This window comes from Dermacentor silvarum, chromosome 6 (genome assembly GCF_013339745.2).
Source record: "Dermacentor silvarum isolate Dsil-2018 chromosome 6, BIME_Dsil_1.4, whole genome shotgun sequence".
NCBI lineage: Eukaryota > Metazoa > Arthropoda > Arachnida > Ixodida > Ixodidae > Dermacentor > Dermacentor silvarum.
The window spans coordinates 146,705,757-146,723,267 of NC_051159.1; the positions used below are offsets into that span (position 1 = coordinate 146,705,757).

The following is a 17,511-nucleotide window of genomic DNA, read 5'->3' on the forward strand; positions in this document are numbered from 1 at the left end:
GCAAGATCATGATCAGCGGCGCATATTGCTCCACCCCGAGCTTTAACACTCATATTTACACGAGCTTTGCGCATTGGGAGAAACTCATTTTGTCGTTGTCATGATAATGATAATAAAAATACGAGCACCTCAATTGAAACATAGCGGTGGGATATGTGACCAAGCTTGTTCTTTTAACTTTCTGGCGTTTCTACGTCTTTAAGTAACTTGATGCTTTACATCTACTGTCCTCTAACGAGGCATAAAAATGAAACCTTCATAGCGTGATGTATTGTTTATAAACAATTTTACTTCTGTCAATCACGATAAACCTATTCATTGTGTAATATAAAAATTAAGCACTGAAGCTCATATTGGGAAAATTGAGAACACGTGCAAACGAGTACACAGTTAAAAAAAAAGAAAATCGGCAGACCCATTGAGGACTGCTTACAGGTGGGAATGCGAAAGCATTGTAGTCGCTTTGGTGAAATGTTTTCGCTTAGGTATTCACCCGCATGTCGTCGTGCATGTTGTAAACTTCTACGGCATTCCTTTTGACACATGATGGTGGTGGTACACCTCCTTTTATACGCACATGATTTGGCGTCGCGAGTGTTGTTGCTGTTGTTGTTGCCTGTCACGTATGTGTCTCCTAACCACTATGGGGAACTAGCCAAGAAAGGAATACGCGGAGCGCAGCGGTGCCAGTTCCTACTAAAGGTAGGAAATTCGCGCGTAGGGTCGCGTTATTGCGCGAATTGTCTTACTCAATGTTTTTTTCTTTTATCACCTTTTATTCCCTTTACCCCTTTTCCCCAGTACAGGGTAGCCAGCCGGTATTTACACTGGCTAACCTCCTCGTCTTTCTTTCCCTTCTTTTTCTCTCTTCCTACTAAAGGATCGTTACCGTGTGATAGAAGATGACGACGGTGACCCGCATCGTTACCTTTAACGCCCATGCATTTCGTCGGACACTTTCAAAGTTAATATCTCGAAACTTGTTCAGTCCTGAGAATTCATTCCAAGTGCATACGCCTTCTGAACTCAGCGGCAATAATTCTATGGATTGAAAGATGTGTCGTAAAATAATAAAATGAAAAGATAGTTAGCGTAATTATGTTAATGATTCATTTAAGCCTTTTGATTTCACGTGGAAGTAATGGCCGCCTCATCGAGTAGCTTAGATCAAAGATTGTAATTGTGCTATCTGCCATAGGCAATTTTTAAAATTTGGTTCAGCTAAAATGCAACACCCTGTATATTGCGGTGCCATAATGAGAAAAATAACTGATGTATCGAAGTATTTGATTATACAAGTGGCAAGTATCGTACCCGTTACACTTGATCTGCCAGTATCTTGTATCTGTATCTCAAATACTTGCCGGCCCAGTATCTTGTATCTGTATCATGATAGATTCGGGAAGTATTGTTGCTCAGCCCAACCCGTAAGCAATGTACCGTACAAACATATTATCTGTGTTTACTAACACACCTTGGCTGTTAATGTCTGTTGCATAGAAAAAGCACAATGGAAGATTTTTTGTGCAGATGATGTTTAATTTCTAGGAAAGGCCTCCGCGCTTTTATAGTTAAGCATCTGTGCCCTATATGACAAGCTTCACGAGAAAAAATATAATCCTAGACAGATGTAACTTAATAATTTTCCTTCTTTGCGCTAAAGAGTGTTCTCAATGGGAACCTATACATTTATGACTGCGCGACAGTCAATACATTGCGGATTTACTTGTACAAAAAGAGAAAGTCAATAATATTGTTTCTTTGTATTATGTATTTATAGGGCCTGGTGCGTGGTTGCAGGTTGTTTAAATTAGGCTGTGGACAAAATACACATTGCCAAGCAGCCTAGTGCATTGCAATCCAGAGGTGTGATAAGCGAATTTTGAATAAAGAATAAATAATATTGCAGCGAGGAAATGTCACTACCACGTGACAATATATTCTATGTTGGCATTTCATATCTCCTGGAGTGTCCGCGAATTATATCAGTGGGTATAGCACGCGAAGAATGTTGATAGACGTATTGGGGGGGGGGGGGGGGACGCTAAAAAATAGTTTGGCCCCCCTGATCAAACGTCCTGATCACGCCTATGGCACCAATGGTTGCAAGAATGTCAAATCGGGGCCTTGATATGGAATGCAGAACATAGAGTCAGACAAATGTTAAGAAAGCAAGGTTAGGGGGTGGGTTAATGTCCACAAGACGTACCACTGAAATCTGACATTTGTTGGGCACTTATTTCCAGCATTGAGCGATCACCATATGAAGACTACGTTCTCGGAGACACGGGAGTGAAGGTGAAGAAGGGCGAGCTGGTAGCCATTCCCGTCTACTCCATGCACTACGACCCACAGTACTTTCCTGATCCTTGGAAGTTTGATCCAGAAAGGTAAACCAAAGAAAATTTTGCAAACTCTTGAAGCTATTGCGTCCCTAATGATGACGCTGAGGTAGTAGCCAATTGTGCTTGTTGTGCTAGGTGTGGACAGGCGCAGATCCCGATTTTTTTTTCAAGGGGTTGAGGTCTGACTTTGAGATATTGATAGATGATGACTATGAGCACTGCACGGATGCTTAGGATGAATACTACTACTACTACTACTACTACTACTACTACTACTACTACTACTACTACTACTACTACTACTACTTCTACTACTACTACTAATAATAATAATAATAATAATCAATCATTTATTTGTCGTGCCCAGGAAGAACCATGTGGTCCAAGTGCTGGCGCATGTATGCACAGGAAAAGAAATACACCAGGGAAATATCAGTAGAAAAAAAGAATGAACAAAAAATAACAATCTTGAAAAGAAAAGTGTACATACATGTAACATACATGTAACCGTAGGCGCAAAATGCATACATAAGCAAGAGTAGAAGGGAAGTTGAGCAATATAATAATAATAATAATAATAATAATAATAGCAACAATATTAATAACTTTATTGCCACCTTCAGTCTGTATATTGCAGAAAGAAAGAAAAAAAGAGTGTGTATTGAAATATCGGGTATGTCAAGGTCACAGAGAGGATTGTGCGACAGGACCCCGCAACATCAGCAACGAAAAAAAAACAAAAAAACTAGCGTAGCTTGCACTGGAGGATCAATGCTAAAGAGACAGCGGAGCTGATGGGCACCTACAGCTAGTCCTGGCTTTTGGGCAAGGCTAAGTACTACCAAGTTATCCTCAAGGTCAGCGCATGCGCAGATCCAGTCGTTATCACGGCACACGTGCAGATCTCGGCGCGGTGGCGGAAACCGGTTGCGCGCAGTGTCTCCGAGCTGCTGCCGACGCCGCCCACGTTTCCCCGGTGCGAACGCGGGAAACGGGGAAACGCGGGCGGCGTCGGCAGCAGCTCGGCGCGTTACCTCTTTGGTGCTGCTACAATTTCTTTCTCTTTCTATATCGCTCTCATTTTCTCTTTCCGTCTCCCAAGCATTGCGCGCGCCGCGCGAATGCTCTCCTTCCCTCTCCTTAACGTCCCATGTCAAGGCAACATGTGCACGGCACGGAGAGGAGGCGGGGCACATGCCGCTCCGCGAGGTCGTTGCTAGGCAACGCAGTGATGTCTTAGCTCGGCGAGGTTTTGCGGCCGCAGGCGGCACTTTTCATGGTTAGCTAGAACAGCTTCGCTGTTAAAATCCTATGAGGTATTGAATAGGATTTAAATCACTCGTCATTACATAGTGAATGAGATAGAAAAAGTTAACTGCGTGATAATATATAAATGAGGTAACATAATAATAATAATAATAATAATAATAATAATAATAATAATAATAATAATAATAATAATAATAATAATAATAATAATATTAATATATTATTAATAATAAAAAAAACGATAATAAATTTATTCGCGTTCAAGAGAGCTAACGACGCATTTCTTTTTGAAGCAAGAAGCCTGCCCTTTTCAAGCATGCCGCTTTACTTCTGAGCAGGCCCTGGCGCAAATTGTACCCTGAGGCACACAGAGACAGCAGTAGTGCAGCTCTATGTCATGTCTGGCTGGATATAAAAGGAACAGACACATTTTGTCGTTTTCTCTTGAATACCTATGAAACCTTCCCTCTCTCTCCAGAGCAAAAGAACAGTAACAGCTGGGAGGAAGGACTGCATGAGCTTGTCACATGTACGCTGGCGCTGGGCAGACAGATTTTAGGGAGGGGGGGGGGGGGGCGTCGCGACATCTGGACATCCCCCCTATAAAGGCGTGCATGGCTGCAGCGGAGGACATGGGAGCAACATGGCTATTCAATTTCTTGCAGGTTCAGCGAGGAGAACGTAGAGTCCATACAACCTTACACGTACCTGCCATTTGGAGCCGGGCCCCGCAACTGCATCGGCATGAGATTCGGCCTGCAAGCCGTGAAGCTGTCCATTCTGTACACCATCCGCAACGTGAAGGTGGTTCGGACTGAAAAGACAAAAGTGAGTTCCAGTGCTTGCGTGAACTCGGGGGCCTAGCGCGTTGCAGCGTTCAGCGGCTGCACTGAGTGCGCGTCGCAGGAAAGTATCTCAGGAAGATGAGGACCAGGAGGGGTGTTGCTTGCTGCAGGCGGACCTATAGCCTTGCAAGAGCTGCTCGTAATCGCTCCGCCCTAGCGCCACCTATCGTGGGCGGTAGAGTTTGAAGCACCATTTCAATACATCTGGCACTAGGGCATCTAATATCACCGAAGTAGACTAATGACAAGTAAGGATTCGAACCGGGACGCCACAGGCATCGCGCGATTCATTACAGGTTACTTTAATGTCCTACCAACACTGCTCGCCATTCACACTGCAGCTTGTATGTATCATGGAGAATAATGAAGCATAAGCTTTAGGCATTAGTGAAACACGTACAGTTACTTATACGTCGTGAACAAGTTGTATTACAGGCTACAACTTCTTCACAACTTATGGGTAACTGCTTAAGCAGTGCCTAAAGATTATCCTTTGGTTCACTTTAGATTCTTCAAATTCAAAGTTAGCATCCGGGAGCGTGGAGTAATGATGTGCTTCGTCACGCTTCACTTCTGTCGTTTCTGCATAACCTATCCTGCCCAATCGCTTTGTTTTTAGAAAGTAAGCTAATGCTACTTGGCCTTGTACTTCAGGTGCCTCTGGAATTCCAGAATGGATTCAGCGTCCTGACAGCCAAGGGCATCACACTAGGAATCCGGGAACGGGGCTAGCAATTGACTTTCTTCCTCAAGCGATTTACATTTTGAGAATGGAGAACAACTGGCTTTGCCAAAGGCTCCATCCATGATGTGGGCAGTAAAACACTGCAGTTTTCAAGTTGCGCAGTGAATATTATTTGTGAAACACGAAGCCATTGGTCCAAAAAGATGACAACCTATACAAGAGTTGTTGTACGTTTTCTCGCGTTTACGAGCAAATTCTTGCTATCTTTTCTTGTTCCCTCCTCTTCATATCCAATATTTCAATGTCCTTCCTCCCTTGTCAAGCATGGACACGTAGAGCTTCACACAGTGCCCACTCTGCAGCGAAATGTGGTCTCTTTCGTGTAACGTAGCAGTGCCTTTAAATGCGCTGGCGCTCATTTTAGTGAAGAATCTTGATTTCTTACAAAGTACGATTGCTTTTCTCATGCCAGGTAAATTATCATTATGATTATTAGTTTATAATATTATTTGATTTGCACACATAAATACAATCCCAGAGAAGAGAATGAGATCGAGCTGGTAACTGCTACCAGGAGGGGTCCACGCTTGCCGGCTCTACAAGAGAAAAGGTACACAGAAAAAGAATACTGAGCGAAGAACAGAAGAGACATTAACTGTGCGGGGCTGGGGCTGCAGAACAACCTGGATGTGCGTCACACACACCTAAAGCGGAACTTAACGCCCGCCAAATGGTCTACAAATTATCACAAGATTAGATAGAGCGAAATGGTAGGCTCTAATCGGGAGTCTGAATTTGTCGCCTTAAAAAATGCTAAAATAGCTCTGTGTGCTTGGTGACGTTTGGACACACTACCAACGGAAAATATAATGTCACCCATTGTAGCACATGCTAAGCCAAGTGATCGGTAGTGCACAGGTAGAAGAAAGAAAAAGAAGCAATAGAAAAAGCACAATGTAAACAGGCAAATCAACAGCTCACAAACTCTTCGTGTGACATAGTTAAAAAAACAAAAAACAAATAAGGAAACGGTATGGTGCACTGGGTGACAACCATAGTCGGCAGTATGCAAAACAACAGGGCGGTTCATAGCTGCACGGCTGCCGCGTGGAGTCGTGAAAGTAAATCATGCCGACGTAACTTTGGTAGCACACACAACCGTTCTCCTTGTAAACGTGTTATTTTGATAAGCACCAGTCATCGCCTGATATAAATCCCGTGCAGGTCGAACGGCTGTGCCAACGCCCACGAAAAAAAATTTGTACTGTGTTAGGCAGCGTATTCCTAAATGCTAATGTATAGCGTCCTGCATACTTGACCCTTCTTGTAAATCGCCGCATAAGTTTGCAGATTATTCGATGTCGCCGTAAGCTATCAAAGTCTGAACAGTTTGTTTATTTTTGTTTGTTTTCGCTCTTGGTAGGTTCCCCTGGAATTCAACAGTGGGTTTAGGCTGCTCACCGCAAAGGACATCACACTGGGAATCCGGAAAAGAACGTAACAACCATGTTCGAGTGACTACATCAGCAAGACTTCGTCTTCAGTGCACCTATTTGCAGAAGAGAGGCATCTCATAAAAAAAAAAAAAAAAACTATATAGTTACTCACGTGCGTTTATATTTTCACTGGCACCAATATGGCGAATAACAAAAAGTTCGTTGGCCCTTCCACTCCGTGAACATGGTTAACCAGCGAAGCTGAAACGTGTGGCCCCGATGTTTATCACTGGGTTATGCAGCGGGTTCATTAGAGTATTTCTCAATTATGAGGTTACACACACGTACGGCTGCGACGGAGAGAGTGACGTCACTGACGGTATGCCCGCAGTCCGCCATTGCCGCGTGCGATTCTTCGATGTAGTTAGGTTGCAAAGACAAAAACACCTGTTCGTCTCACCGAGGTTTAATATAGATAACTGGAAACAACGAGACAAGTTCCGTTAGGCCATAGGTTCACTCGATGCCGAAAGGTCAGTAAAAGGCAGCAATACGTGCTTGCGTTTCGCGTCGCTTTCTCGCCTATCGGCCAGTAATTGTAACAGTGAAAAAAAGAAAAGCGTAGTTATATGTTCGAATAAGAAATGTTGCAAAAACCAAAGAACATGATTCTCAAAGCAGGCAAATAACTTATGCGGACCGCAGAAATAAAATTGGCACGTTAGAAATGTATCGGGTGTCCTTTCTTAGAGGGTCAAAAAATTTTAAAACTTGCCCGTGGCGCCGGAGCGCACACTTCTAATTCTTGATCCAAATTACTCGATAAGGCGGCCATTACTTCAAGAAGAAATCAAATTCCTAATTAAATAATAAACATAATTACCCTAACTAACTTTTTATTTCATTATTTTACGGCACATATTAAAGTCTACGAATTATAGCCGGTGAGTTCGCAAGGCGAGTATCCACTTAGAACTAATTCTCAAGACTGCACTAGTTTCGCATTATTCGTTTTCAATGTGCCCGACATAATGCATTGGTGTTCCAGTTACTTTTGCGCTTCAATGCATAAAACAGTGTTTTCTTAAAAGAAGTAACTGGATCGCCAATGCATTTCGCCGGACATTCTAAAAAAGGAAGATCTCGAAACTGGTGCAGTTTTCAGAAATCGCTCCAAGTGGATACGCCTTATTGCAACCTCACCGGCTATAATTCGTAGATTTAGATGTGGTACAAAGTAATTAATTAAACAGATAATGGTGTCTGCGCGGCGCGAGTCTTGCCGGTCTTCACAAGCGAAAAGGCTATTGAGCTCGTAAAGGTCCCTGCCCATTTGCGGAATCAAGGGAATGAGGAGGCCCACTGGGTAGCCCGAGGTCTAATCAACTGGGAGGTGAGCCCCTCAGACTCGGATGCCCTGGATGAGGCACCGACGACATACCACGAAATAACGAACTACTACAGGGAGAACAGGCAAATCTATCTGCCTCAAAACGCAAGACTCACGCGAGCACGAGCCTCGATCTTGCGTCGAATCCGAACTGATTCGTTCCCCATACCCACATTGGCTGTCTATAATTACCAACGGGAAATGAAACCCAATATGTAAAAACTGCACAATTCAAGCATTGGCTACATAAAATCACATTCTTTGGAGGTGCGAGGGTTTATTCCCTCCCAAGTCGCTCCTGCCCACGGTGTAAGAACATTTAGGTGGTCACACAAGAGCACTGTACGGGCTCGGGCCGGGCTCGGGCACGGCGTGTGCTTTTTGACGCGGGCCCGGGCCGGGCTCGGGCTTTCTGGTGGTGTGCATGTAACGTGCAGCGAGTTATTCTCGGGCGTCTCAACTCTGAAAAACATTATTTTTCGGTCTCGGGCCGGGTTCAGGCCGGTTGCGAGTCGGGCTCGGGCCGGACTCGGGCCTAAGGTAAAGGGGTGGCGGGCCGGACCGGGCGAGTAACGTAGATTATTTGGCCCGGGCCCGGGTCTCGCCATAAAAGTTTTGATCGGGCTCAGGCGAGCCTCCTAACCTAAAAACGGGCCCGGGCCGGGCCCGGGCTGAAAACATCGGCCCGTGCAGTGCTCTAGTTCACACTGCGCGCGCGCGAGCGTCCAGAATATTTTCGGCAGCGCGCGGGCGCGCCGCATAGCTCTGCTGCGAGCCGATAGATGGCTCCGCGGTCAGCGGTCCCAGATTAGCGGCGCCGGCGGCTTGACATTGCTTTGCCGCTCCTAAATTTTCGGTCATAGTGGAGTGAGTAAAACTCAAAGCGCGAAGGAAATTCGTTATTTCATATTATATGGTAAGTAAACCAGGCTTAATGATTCGCAAACACGAAGGTTCCTTGTGCAGGGCTTGAATGACGTGAACAAGGATCAATCGGGCAGCAATCAAAGCCCACTTAAGCTACGCTCGCGCGCTCAATTTGTTTCGTCCGGTCTAGTCGTCCATCCAAGCATAAAAAATATAATCGTTAGCCCACGTGCTACCCCTCGATTAGAAGAAAATAGTGTCTGTACCGGAATATGTTGTATTTCGTGCTTATCGCTGCTTCCATTCACACTCAGAAAAGCGTTCAAGCATCGTTGCGCGCATTCAGTGTGGCCGCGATATAAATTAAGAAATGAAATGACGTAAGCTTGCGATATGCAACACACTAGAGCAAAGTGGCTGTTCATGGCTACATCTTAAGATGAGAATGCACATCAGCTATGTAAAAACTCTTTCGAATCGGAATTTATTAGGCTGGACGAAGGCAGGCGTCTTAAATTGAATTACAGCATCACTACTACAGTTTACTGATGAAAACCTGAGTAAACGCCTTTTTTATTCGAATTCCACTTAACATAGACCGTGTATATTATTCATTTGGCTTTCGTCCATTGAGGACTGAGCAGCTCTTGCAAGATATAAAAAAAGAGGGACTTTCTTTTTTCTTAAAGTGCATATCAGAATGTGCCAATGTAAGCGTGTTTCACAGTGCATGCTACAGCCTGTCCAAAAGTACACTCACACCCACCGCACAATAATACCATAGACCTTTTATTTTATTTATTTTTTGCCAAGACACAATACAAAAAATTGTTAATAAATCAGCTCGATAATTTTAATAGGCGATAACCATCCCAGAAGCTTACGCTCTCATACACTCCCACAATGAAAAAATGTTGAATAAAAACGTGCAATCGTGTAAATATACCGCACGCGCATTGTAAAAAAAAAAGAGAGAAAATGTGGTTGATCCCTCTTATATAGGAATCGGTATAGAACACGAAAGTGAAACGTGTCTTCACAGAAGTAGTGTAATGTTTATTGCACATTGATATATAATGTCTATTGGTGTTTTGTGGCTAAAGCGCCCTTAGGCGTTGATGCACCCACGCTGACGCCTGGTGGCACGTCTCCTCCATCACGACTACCAACGTCGATGACCATGAGCAACCGTCGTGCATATGGAAGCTGCACTACGCTGCACACGCTAGCACAACGCGAAAGACGAAGCACGTAACTGACACACTAATACAACGCGCAAGACAAAGCACGTAACTGAATCGTCACCGAGTCAAATCAGCGCGTACAGCGCGTCGTAATTGCAGCCTCCGCGATCAACTTCAGAAACATTTTCAGACCTAATTGCGGAGGCCGCGCTCCGCTGTGCTGAGTACGGTGAACGCCACTACCAACGCCACCTAGGTGGCGTTGGTAGTGCTTCTTGATGCCAGCGTCCCTTCGAATGCTGGCATCGAGGCGTCATAGAGCTGAGACCACCGAAGCGTTCACTGTCGGTGCGCGTTAGTGTCATAATGCAGTACTTCTCTTTTCTGCTCGTAGGCGGCGGCACCGCCCCGAGCAAGAGCGCGGGTACACGGAGGAGAGTTAGATATATAAGGCGCGTCTGTGTAGCTCTCTGCAAATGCGTTTGTGGCGCAATGGGTTAAACGCTCGGCGATCTATCGTCGCGGACCGAGAGGTCGTGGGTTCGATTCCCAAATTTTGCATGGTTGTGGAACTTTTTCTTCTGGTTTCTTTCTTTGTATTATGTTCCATGACGTATTTCCGTGACGGAAATACGTCAGTGAAGTCTTGGTGGACCCCGGAATAAAACACTTTCGTGTTAAAATCGGTAGCCAGGATGGAACAAATTTGAAAATCAGGCACACACCTGCACAGAAAACAGCAGTATTATACAGGGTGCACACAGATTTAAATATATGCAAATGACACGTAGCTGGACAGAACCAAGGTAATGTTTGCCGTTCCACGCGCGCTTTCCCTCGCACAAACGGCGCGCGGCGATGATTTTATCGCCCTTGGACTTTATACGAACCTCACGGCGACGGCGACGACGACGGCAGAAATCTGCTTGAAGTGTCCATATAATTGCTATCGCAATAAAAGAGTGCCTTCAAAACAGGGCGGCCGCACATGCAAGCAGGAAGGTAAAGCAGCGGCAGCACGCGCCATCCGCCGAGGCTGGGACCCTATTCCGCAGCGCGCTCTACGACCGCGCCGGCCGAGCTGTAACCGAGCCGAACATAATCTGGACGCGAGCGGGCGACGCTTTCGCGCACGTTGTGGGGAGAGTGTCAGTACCTCTCTTGGTTATTCTTACACCATGCTCCTGCCAGCTCCCTCACAACAGACGTGGGAGGAACTGCTGAGGACGCCAGATGAAAGGCGACAGCAAGCCCTCGGCGCCTGGGCCGAAAGGGTCGCTGCTCGAGAGGGGCCATTCTAGGACTCGGGCCTGCCAGACCTTACCTGAGCAGAATTTTAATAAAGGTGTTACCACTACTCCCATAGTAGCTTCGCTGTAAAACGGCGCCACCAGATCCAGCAGACACGACATACGCCAGTTCTTTCTGAGGCCTATGCAAGCACCTATACACCTCACCTATACAAGCACGTAATCCGCTCAGATTACTGAACCGTAGGAGTAACAAGCAACCCTCTGCAGTCACTCATGCAGCTGCAGAAGCGCGTGCATTCTGGTTAGTCTACATTTCGGGACGGCGCCGGGCGCGGGTCCTTGAACGAGCGCTGCACTCGAGGACGTGTACCTGGTGACATGGTGTTCCTTTTGTTCCGTTATGATCCTTGTAATATGCTGCACCAGATATGATCAACGTTTCTGTTTCTCCTTTCTAAGCCTCTCGGATGACCGGACTGCCAGTTGCTTACGGCTTCAGATGCATCAAATAACGAAAGCAAGTCTTGCATTGCCAAACGAATTCTGCAGAACATCTTTATTTTACTTTTTTTTCACGAATTCGACATATTCAATATTGGAAAGTTGTTTCCCTTTAGTATTAGTGGTTCTGTCGATTTGAAAATACTGCTATTCGAACAGGAGTACTTTTATCCTTCGCAGCACTGAATTATTTAGCTAGAGAGAAAGGCTGAAAATACTTCCATCGCCATTTAGGCATTTTCTAAAGGCAACATTGAGTGCTTTTATAACGTTTCATTGATGTCGGTGGCAAGTCCGCGTTAGTGCCAGAAACAACTGCGACAAAAAATACGATCGTGGATGACAGTGCGTTAGAGATGACTGCCGAAGCTTTTCAGAGCTGCGTTTTCTGGCACGGCACAGCAAGACGCGAATCTTGCAGCCGAACCTGTACAAATACGATATAACCGTGCAGTTCCGGACAGCTTTGACGAGAGGTTGAGAACGATTATGGCGAAAGAACGGAAGTGGGTGATCCTCACCATTTCGGCAAGCTGTTCACAAAGGTGGAGTGAAGCAAAGGAACCGCCTCAAGTCAGGGCAAAACACGGTTCGGCCATGATGTTATTTCGTGTTCTATGAACATTTTCAATGTAAATGCTGTTTCAAGGTTTGCGATACCTAACGCAGCGGTTAAATTGAACGAAATGTTTTAACATGCGTGATTGTTGACATACGCAGCCCAAGCCAGAGGTTTGAAACATGCTGGTCTCCTACTGAAACGTGGCATGTAACCAGGATAAAACATATGCCGACCAGGGGATCCGAGAAAAAAAATAGACTTTTTTTCGGTGCGCTTGCATAAACCTGAAACTAGTTCAGACTTCGCATTGCAAGACATCTCAGGGCGCTCGTTAATTTCACGTTGACAGACTGAGTTACTAAGAGATTTGGATTTTTCGCGAAACTCTTAGTCAAAATACTTTTGATGGCGGGTGTTCGTTCTCTCCCGTAGCGCAGCGCACGTACCGATGCCTGTGCTACGGGCTGGAGACGGCCTTGAAAGCTCGCCGTTCGCCCGCTACGTCGTTTTCTCGTTCGTTGTGGACACCCCTTTCCCACCCTATCTCTGAGCGGCTGCATCCCGCATTTATGCGCACAGCGGGCTACGGGCAGTCTCCAGCTGAGGTTGACATTGCTAGTTTGCGGAGGGTGCTCGACATCCCGGACTCGCGCATAAACGGGACGGTGTGTGTTCGGTCCAAAAGCTGATACTATCTTTGCGCGTTTATCAATCTGAGCGCATTCTTTTGTTCGGCGCGAAAACAAAGCCCCGCGGTGCGCGCAGCGTCTGGGAACGCCTAAAGTCCCTATATAAGAAAAGTACCCCCATCCTTTCATCAACGCCGCTTCACTCTCTCCTGTATCTCTGATTGGACGATGATATAGCGCGCTTTGACTTCTTTATATATATATATGTATATATACATATAAGTACCTCTGCGCAGCCGCAGTCTCCGGCGGCGGCGACGGCGGCGCGCGCTCGGCCTGAAAGTTTCAACGTGGAATTTTTAGATCCCCCACCGTCGACTTGCTTTCGCAAACAAAGAATAAAGAAAAAAAAGCAAGCGCTTTAGGAAAGGAGAGGAGACGACGGAGGAAAGAGCAGACGGCGGTACTTTTTCTATATAGGGACTTTAGGAACGCCCCCTCCATTGCTCTCTGGGTCGTGGATAGACGAGCACCTAGTGCAGCATGGCGTGGTTCCTGGTATTGCCGGAATATCTTATACTCGCAGCGACCGTCTGTGTCCTTTTCTACCTGTGAGTACTTACGTTTGTTTCGTGTATCATAGTGAATAAAATAAAATGAACAGAGTGAATTGGGTTGTAGTTTTTTTAAGTTTGTGAGACCAGACAAATGTCTTGATCATTAAGGCTCAAGTTTCCTGTCTGGTCCGGATATTAAGATTCCATTTGGGGGTCCGGATGTTTTGAATGTCAGCAGAAAGCGCTAGGGCAAAATTAACTGATGCTGCTGCCAACTCTTTCCCAAATTAGTCGCTTAAATGCTCATAAAGAGGACGAAATAATTCTATGCACAGGTAATGATTTGCAGCCATTTAAGTTTTCAATATTCGGCAACATTTGGTTTGCATTGCTTAGGTGTGATGACAATGCTTTCAGTGTCACACTTGCACAATTGTCGCCGGAATTTATCCCGCCTGAGCATCATTATGATGCAAAAAAAAACAAAAAAAAAAACGGACGTTCAGCAAAAAGAAGCAGCTAGGGGGTAGGACGAACTTCACTCCCGACCAATAAAAAAATAATAATGATGTGCGCCAATTCAGGTCAAGTAGCTGAATTCCTCCATGAGCCGCAACGTTCACGTTAATGGCGGCTGCCAGTCAACTCTGTTATATTTCATACCAAGCAATTACCGTCGCTTACGAAGAAGTGGCAATCGCGAATTAGGTAATATTTTCCATTGCAGCGCACACACGCCAGGGTGCCCTGGATGTCTGGAGCGATTGATTGATGGTCATAAAGACAGGAGTAAGATAGTTACAGATTTGTTGAATTTCAATGTAGCCTGTTCTTTTTTTTTGTTTTTTTTTGCTAATGATGACGAACTCGGCGATGTAAACTGGCATAAACTTAACGTAGAGTCTCTTTTTTACGAGAAAAGTGAGCCAGGTCAAGTTCCTAAAAACTGAAGTTGAATCGTGGGATTCAAAATCCTGAAAATGCACAGTGGGTTGAGGGACGCCTTAGTGGAGGGCTCCGGAATAATTTTACTTCCAAGTTCTTTCTAGGCAAGGCGTAGGCCATTGAGCGAGATAATACGCTTTTTGGGATCCTTGAGCATGTATTCTCCAAGCCGACGCCAGCCCTGATTATAGCGCAATTAACCACGGATAAAGCTCAGAACCCAAAGCTTGAGTTCCGCGCACAAGACAAGCTGGACGCCATCAGAGCACAAAGTTATTTGATCTTGTTAAATAATTATTGCTTTCCAGGACTTGTCTTTTTTCCTTATGCCTTTTCCATTAGAAACACATGAGGCATAGCAGAGCGCTGAAACATCTTTTAAAATATTCTAGAAGCCGAGGAATACTTAACGCCACATACGTGTAAGCAGCACTATTGCTACAGTAGGCGATAAAATTTTTCTAAAAACTTGATTGTTCTTTTTATCACTTTTCTTTTACGATGCGCAAGATAATGTTTTCTCGGAAAATACAGAAAGTCACTGCGATGTAAGGTTAGTTTCGAAAAGGTTTACTGTACGTGGAGGCAAATTTATTGAGTATTTTCATGTGTATTTATTTACTGTTTACTAATTTCGCAGCTACGCTTCTCGGAATCGCAACTACTGGAAGAACCAAAACATTCCATCGGAGCCATTTGCCCTATTATTCGGCCCTGCTATAAAGCTTTTTTACAAAGTAAGTCACAATCGATCAGAGAATTTTCTAGTCAACACGTTATATGTCATTTAAAATGCCAGAATAATGATTTTACCGCCGAGTTTGACATTCATGCAGCCATTCTTTTAAGTTGACATTCAAGTTATGCTAGCCTCGGCGATGGATTTCTATGAGGATATGAGAAAGCCACTACTACGGTATTTGGTTCTAAATGTGAAGAATACTGCGCAATGAAATTTTCAATAAGTTAGTCGATGTTGCACGTTGATTGCGCGTCGAATCCAAAAATAATGCTTATATGCGCTGTTAATCAGACCTGCCTAGTATGCAGTCCCAACTTAAATGTATGTACTATCTGTTTTAGTGTACAAAAAATAACTCGCTCATCTAACTTCACAAATACTTTCGATTTGTTTTGTGGCCCTTAGTCATGAAATAGCCATCTATGATATTACCAGCTATTAAATTTTGATATTCGCCTCCTGCTCTTCGTTGAGGCAGAGGCACCGCCAAAGTTTAGTCATAGTTTAGTACTCAGTTTTGTCGATATACTATCGACGTGTGCTTTAAAACGTTGTGAATTGCCGTGTAAAGGTGACAGTCGTGTTAATAAGTACACCACTCCTTTATTGACAAGCGCCCAAAGTGGGCCTTAGCGGAGAAAACGAAACCGGTTCAGAAGATCTTGGCGTGAGGACTTGTTGCAATATGTAACGAATAAATATTTATTGTGACAGCAGCTTCAGATAATAATTTCATTTCATTATGCATACTTTACAGCCCGTCCACATCATTGACGATGCGCGGTATCGTAAATATGGCAAGTTCTTTGGGTAAGCTAAGTTCTTGTTATCGCATTTTAAATTGTTCTGAATTGAAAAAAAAAATGCAGTTTTGAACAAACAGTAGGCAGTAGCAATTGTTTTGAACATATATTTGAAGAGAAACTATTATTTGATAATAGGCTGTCTGGAGCTAGAAAAGTGCTTTCTTTTCTTTTCTTTTATCTTTTTCTTGTTTTGTTTTTTTGGAGCCAAGCGGTAACTGAAAAAAAAATTTTTTTTGAAAAACAAGAAGGTGAACACCTAAATAAAAACATTTGGAACTGCCCCCACCAATGAAAAACTTCAAATCGTAAAGTTCTGGAAATTCGAAGGCATGTGGGAGTGATGAGTATTATGCATGCGCAAGCTATACAAGTGTGAAGTAATCTAGGAGCGTTGTGTGAAAATAGTAAAGCTCCGTTAACTGGCTTGCCCGATCACCTTCCAGAATTCAAAGAGGCGGCCCGGAAGAAGCACGCAGTGCGTTGCTTTGAAAGTTTCTACAAATAGGAGCGCACTATAAAGAACGTGCTGGCGCAATTTAAAAGTTGTAGGTTCACTGAAGAAATCAAAGGAAATTATTAATGTTGTACTAATTGGGATGCCCCTCTGAATAGACCCTTTCTGTAAGAGAATAAATCGCTATATCGGATTTAAAATTGCTTTGTAGGATTTGAGTTTGTACTTGATCGAACATGCTACAAAGTTCCAGACTAGTCAATTAAGAGAATCTAGATTAACCATTTGATTAAAGTGCAGCGGGAGCCACGAAGGCGCCCGTTACAGTATCCAAACAAGCTAAAATTGTCGCAAATTGTCGCAATGAGAGAACCTGAAACTTTGCACACTTGCAGTTCAGGTCATCTATGCATTGAAGCGCTCTTTAAACGCTGGCTTAATTTAGTGTTTGTAAACGTTAATTTCAGACACTTTTACTTGCAACAGCGCGGGCTTTCATGGTCACCGACAGCGGAAAGCGAGAGAGAGAGAGAGAGAGAGAAAACGAAGAGAGGAAAGGCAGGGAGGTCAACCAGACGAACGTCCGGTTTGCTACCCTACACATGGGGTAAGGGAAAGAGGGAATCAAAAGAGGAATAGAGGAAGAGAATGAGCATTGTGTGTGCAGCGAGGCACCATGACACCAAAGTCAAGTCCCATAGCTGGTGATGTGCGTTGAAGGCATCTGACATGAACCAAGGGCCAGTGGTCGTTGCGTGAATAGGAGGAGGCGGTGGGTGAGCCACGGGGCTTACTCGAGACTTGCAAGCACTGGATTGAGAGCATCCAGTACTTGCACTGCACTTCGCGCTGACGGAGTATGCAGCTTGCTTAAGAGTATACGAAGGGTATTTATAAGGGACCGAAGCATCACAACCACTTGCCAGTCTTCTTCGGGCAATTTATCGGGAGTCGACATTGTGGACTCTACCGCGGTGCACTGTATCCTTTGATGTGACTGTGGTGCCGCGGCTGTGGCATCGGTTGTGGCTCCAGCTGTAG

General features: G+C 44.7%; 3 protein-coding genes across 3 annotated transcripts in view; all 3 read left to right on the forward strand.

Moving 5' to 3' along the window:
- Positions 1-5,295, forward strand: part of LOC125946422 (cytochrome P450 3A41-like) — a 41,882-nt gene extending 36,587 nt beyond the window's left edge. The window contains exons 12-14 of the mRNA XM_049669576.1: positions 2,247-2,390; positions 4,280-4,442; positions 5,114-5,295. Of these exons, the coding sequence (XP_049525533.1) occupies positions 2,247-2,390; positions 4,280-4,442; positions 5,114-5,191 (385 nt within the window). The 3' untranslated portion in view covers positions 5,192-5,295. The remainder of the gene's footprint in view (positions 1-2,246; positions 2,391-4,279; positions 4,443-5,113) is intronic.
- Positions 1-6,797, forward strand: part of LOC119456161 (cytochrome P450 3A8-like) — an 82,963-nt gene extending 76,166 nt beyond the window's left edge. The window contains exon 14 of the mRNA XM_049669574.1: positions 6,568-6,797. Within this exon, the coding sequence (XP_049525531.1) occupies positions 6,568-6,645 (78 nt within the window). The 3' untranslated portion in view covers positions 6,646-6,797. The remainder of the gene's footprint in view (positions 1-6,567) is intronic.
- Positions 6,798-13,408: 6,611 nt separating this feature from the next.
- The window catches only part of LOC119456162 (cytochrome P450 3A24-like), a 66,666-nt gene continuing 62,563 nt past the window's right edge, over positions 13,409-17,511 (forward strand). The window contains exons 1-3 of the mRNA XM_037717788.2: positions 13,409-13,577; positions 15,109-15,205; positions 15,968-16,020. Coding sequence (XP_037573716.1) covers positions 13,510-13,577; positions 15,109-15,205; positions 15,968-16,020 — 218 coding nt within the window. The 5' untranslated portion in view covers positions 13,409-13,509. The remainder of the gene's footprint in view (positions 13,578-15,108; positions 15,206-15,967; positions 16,021-17,511) is intronic.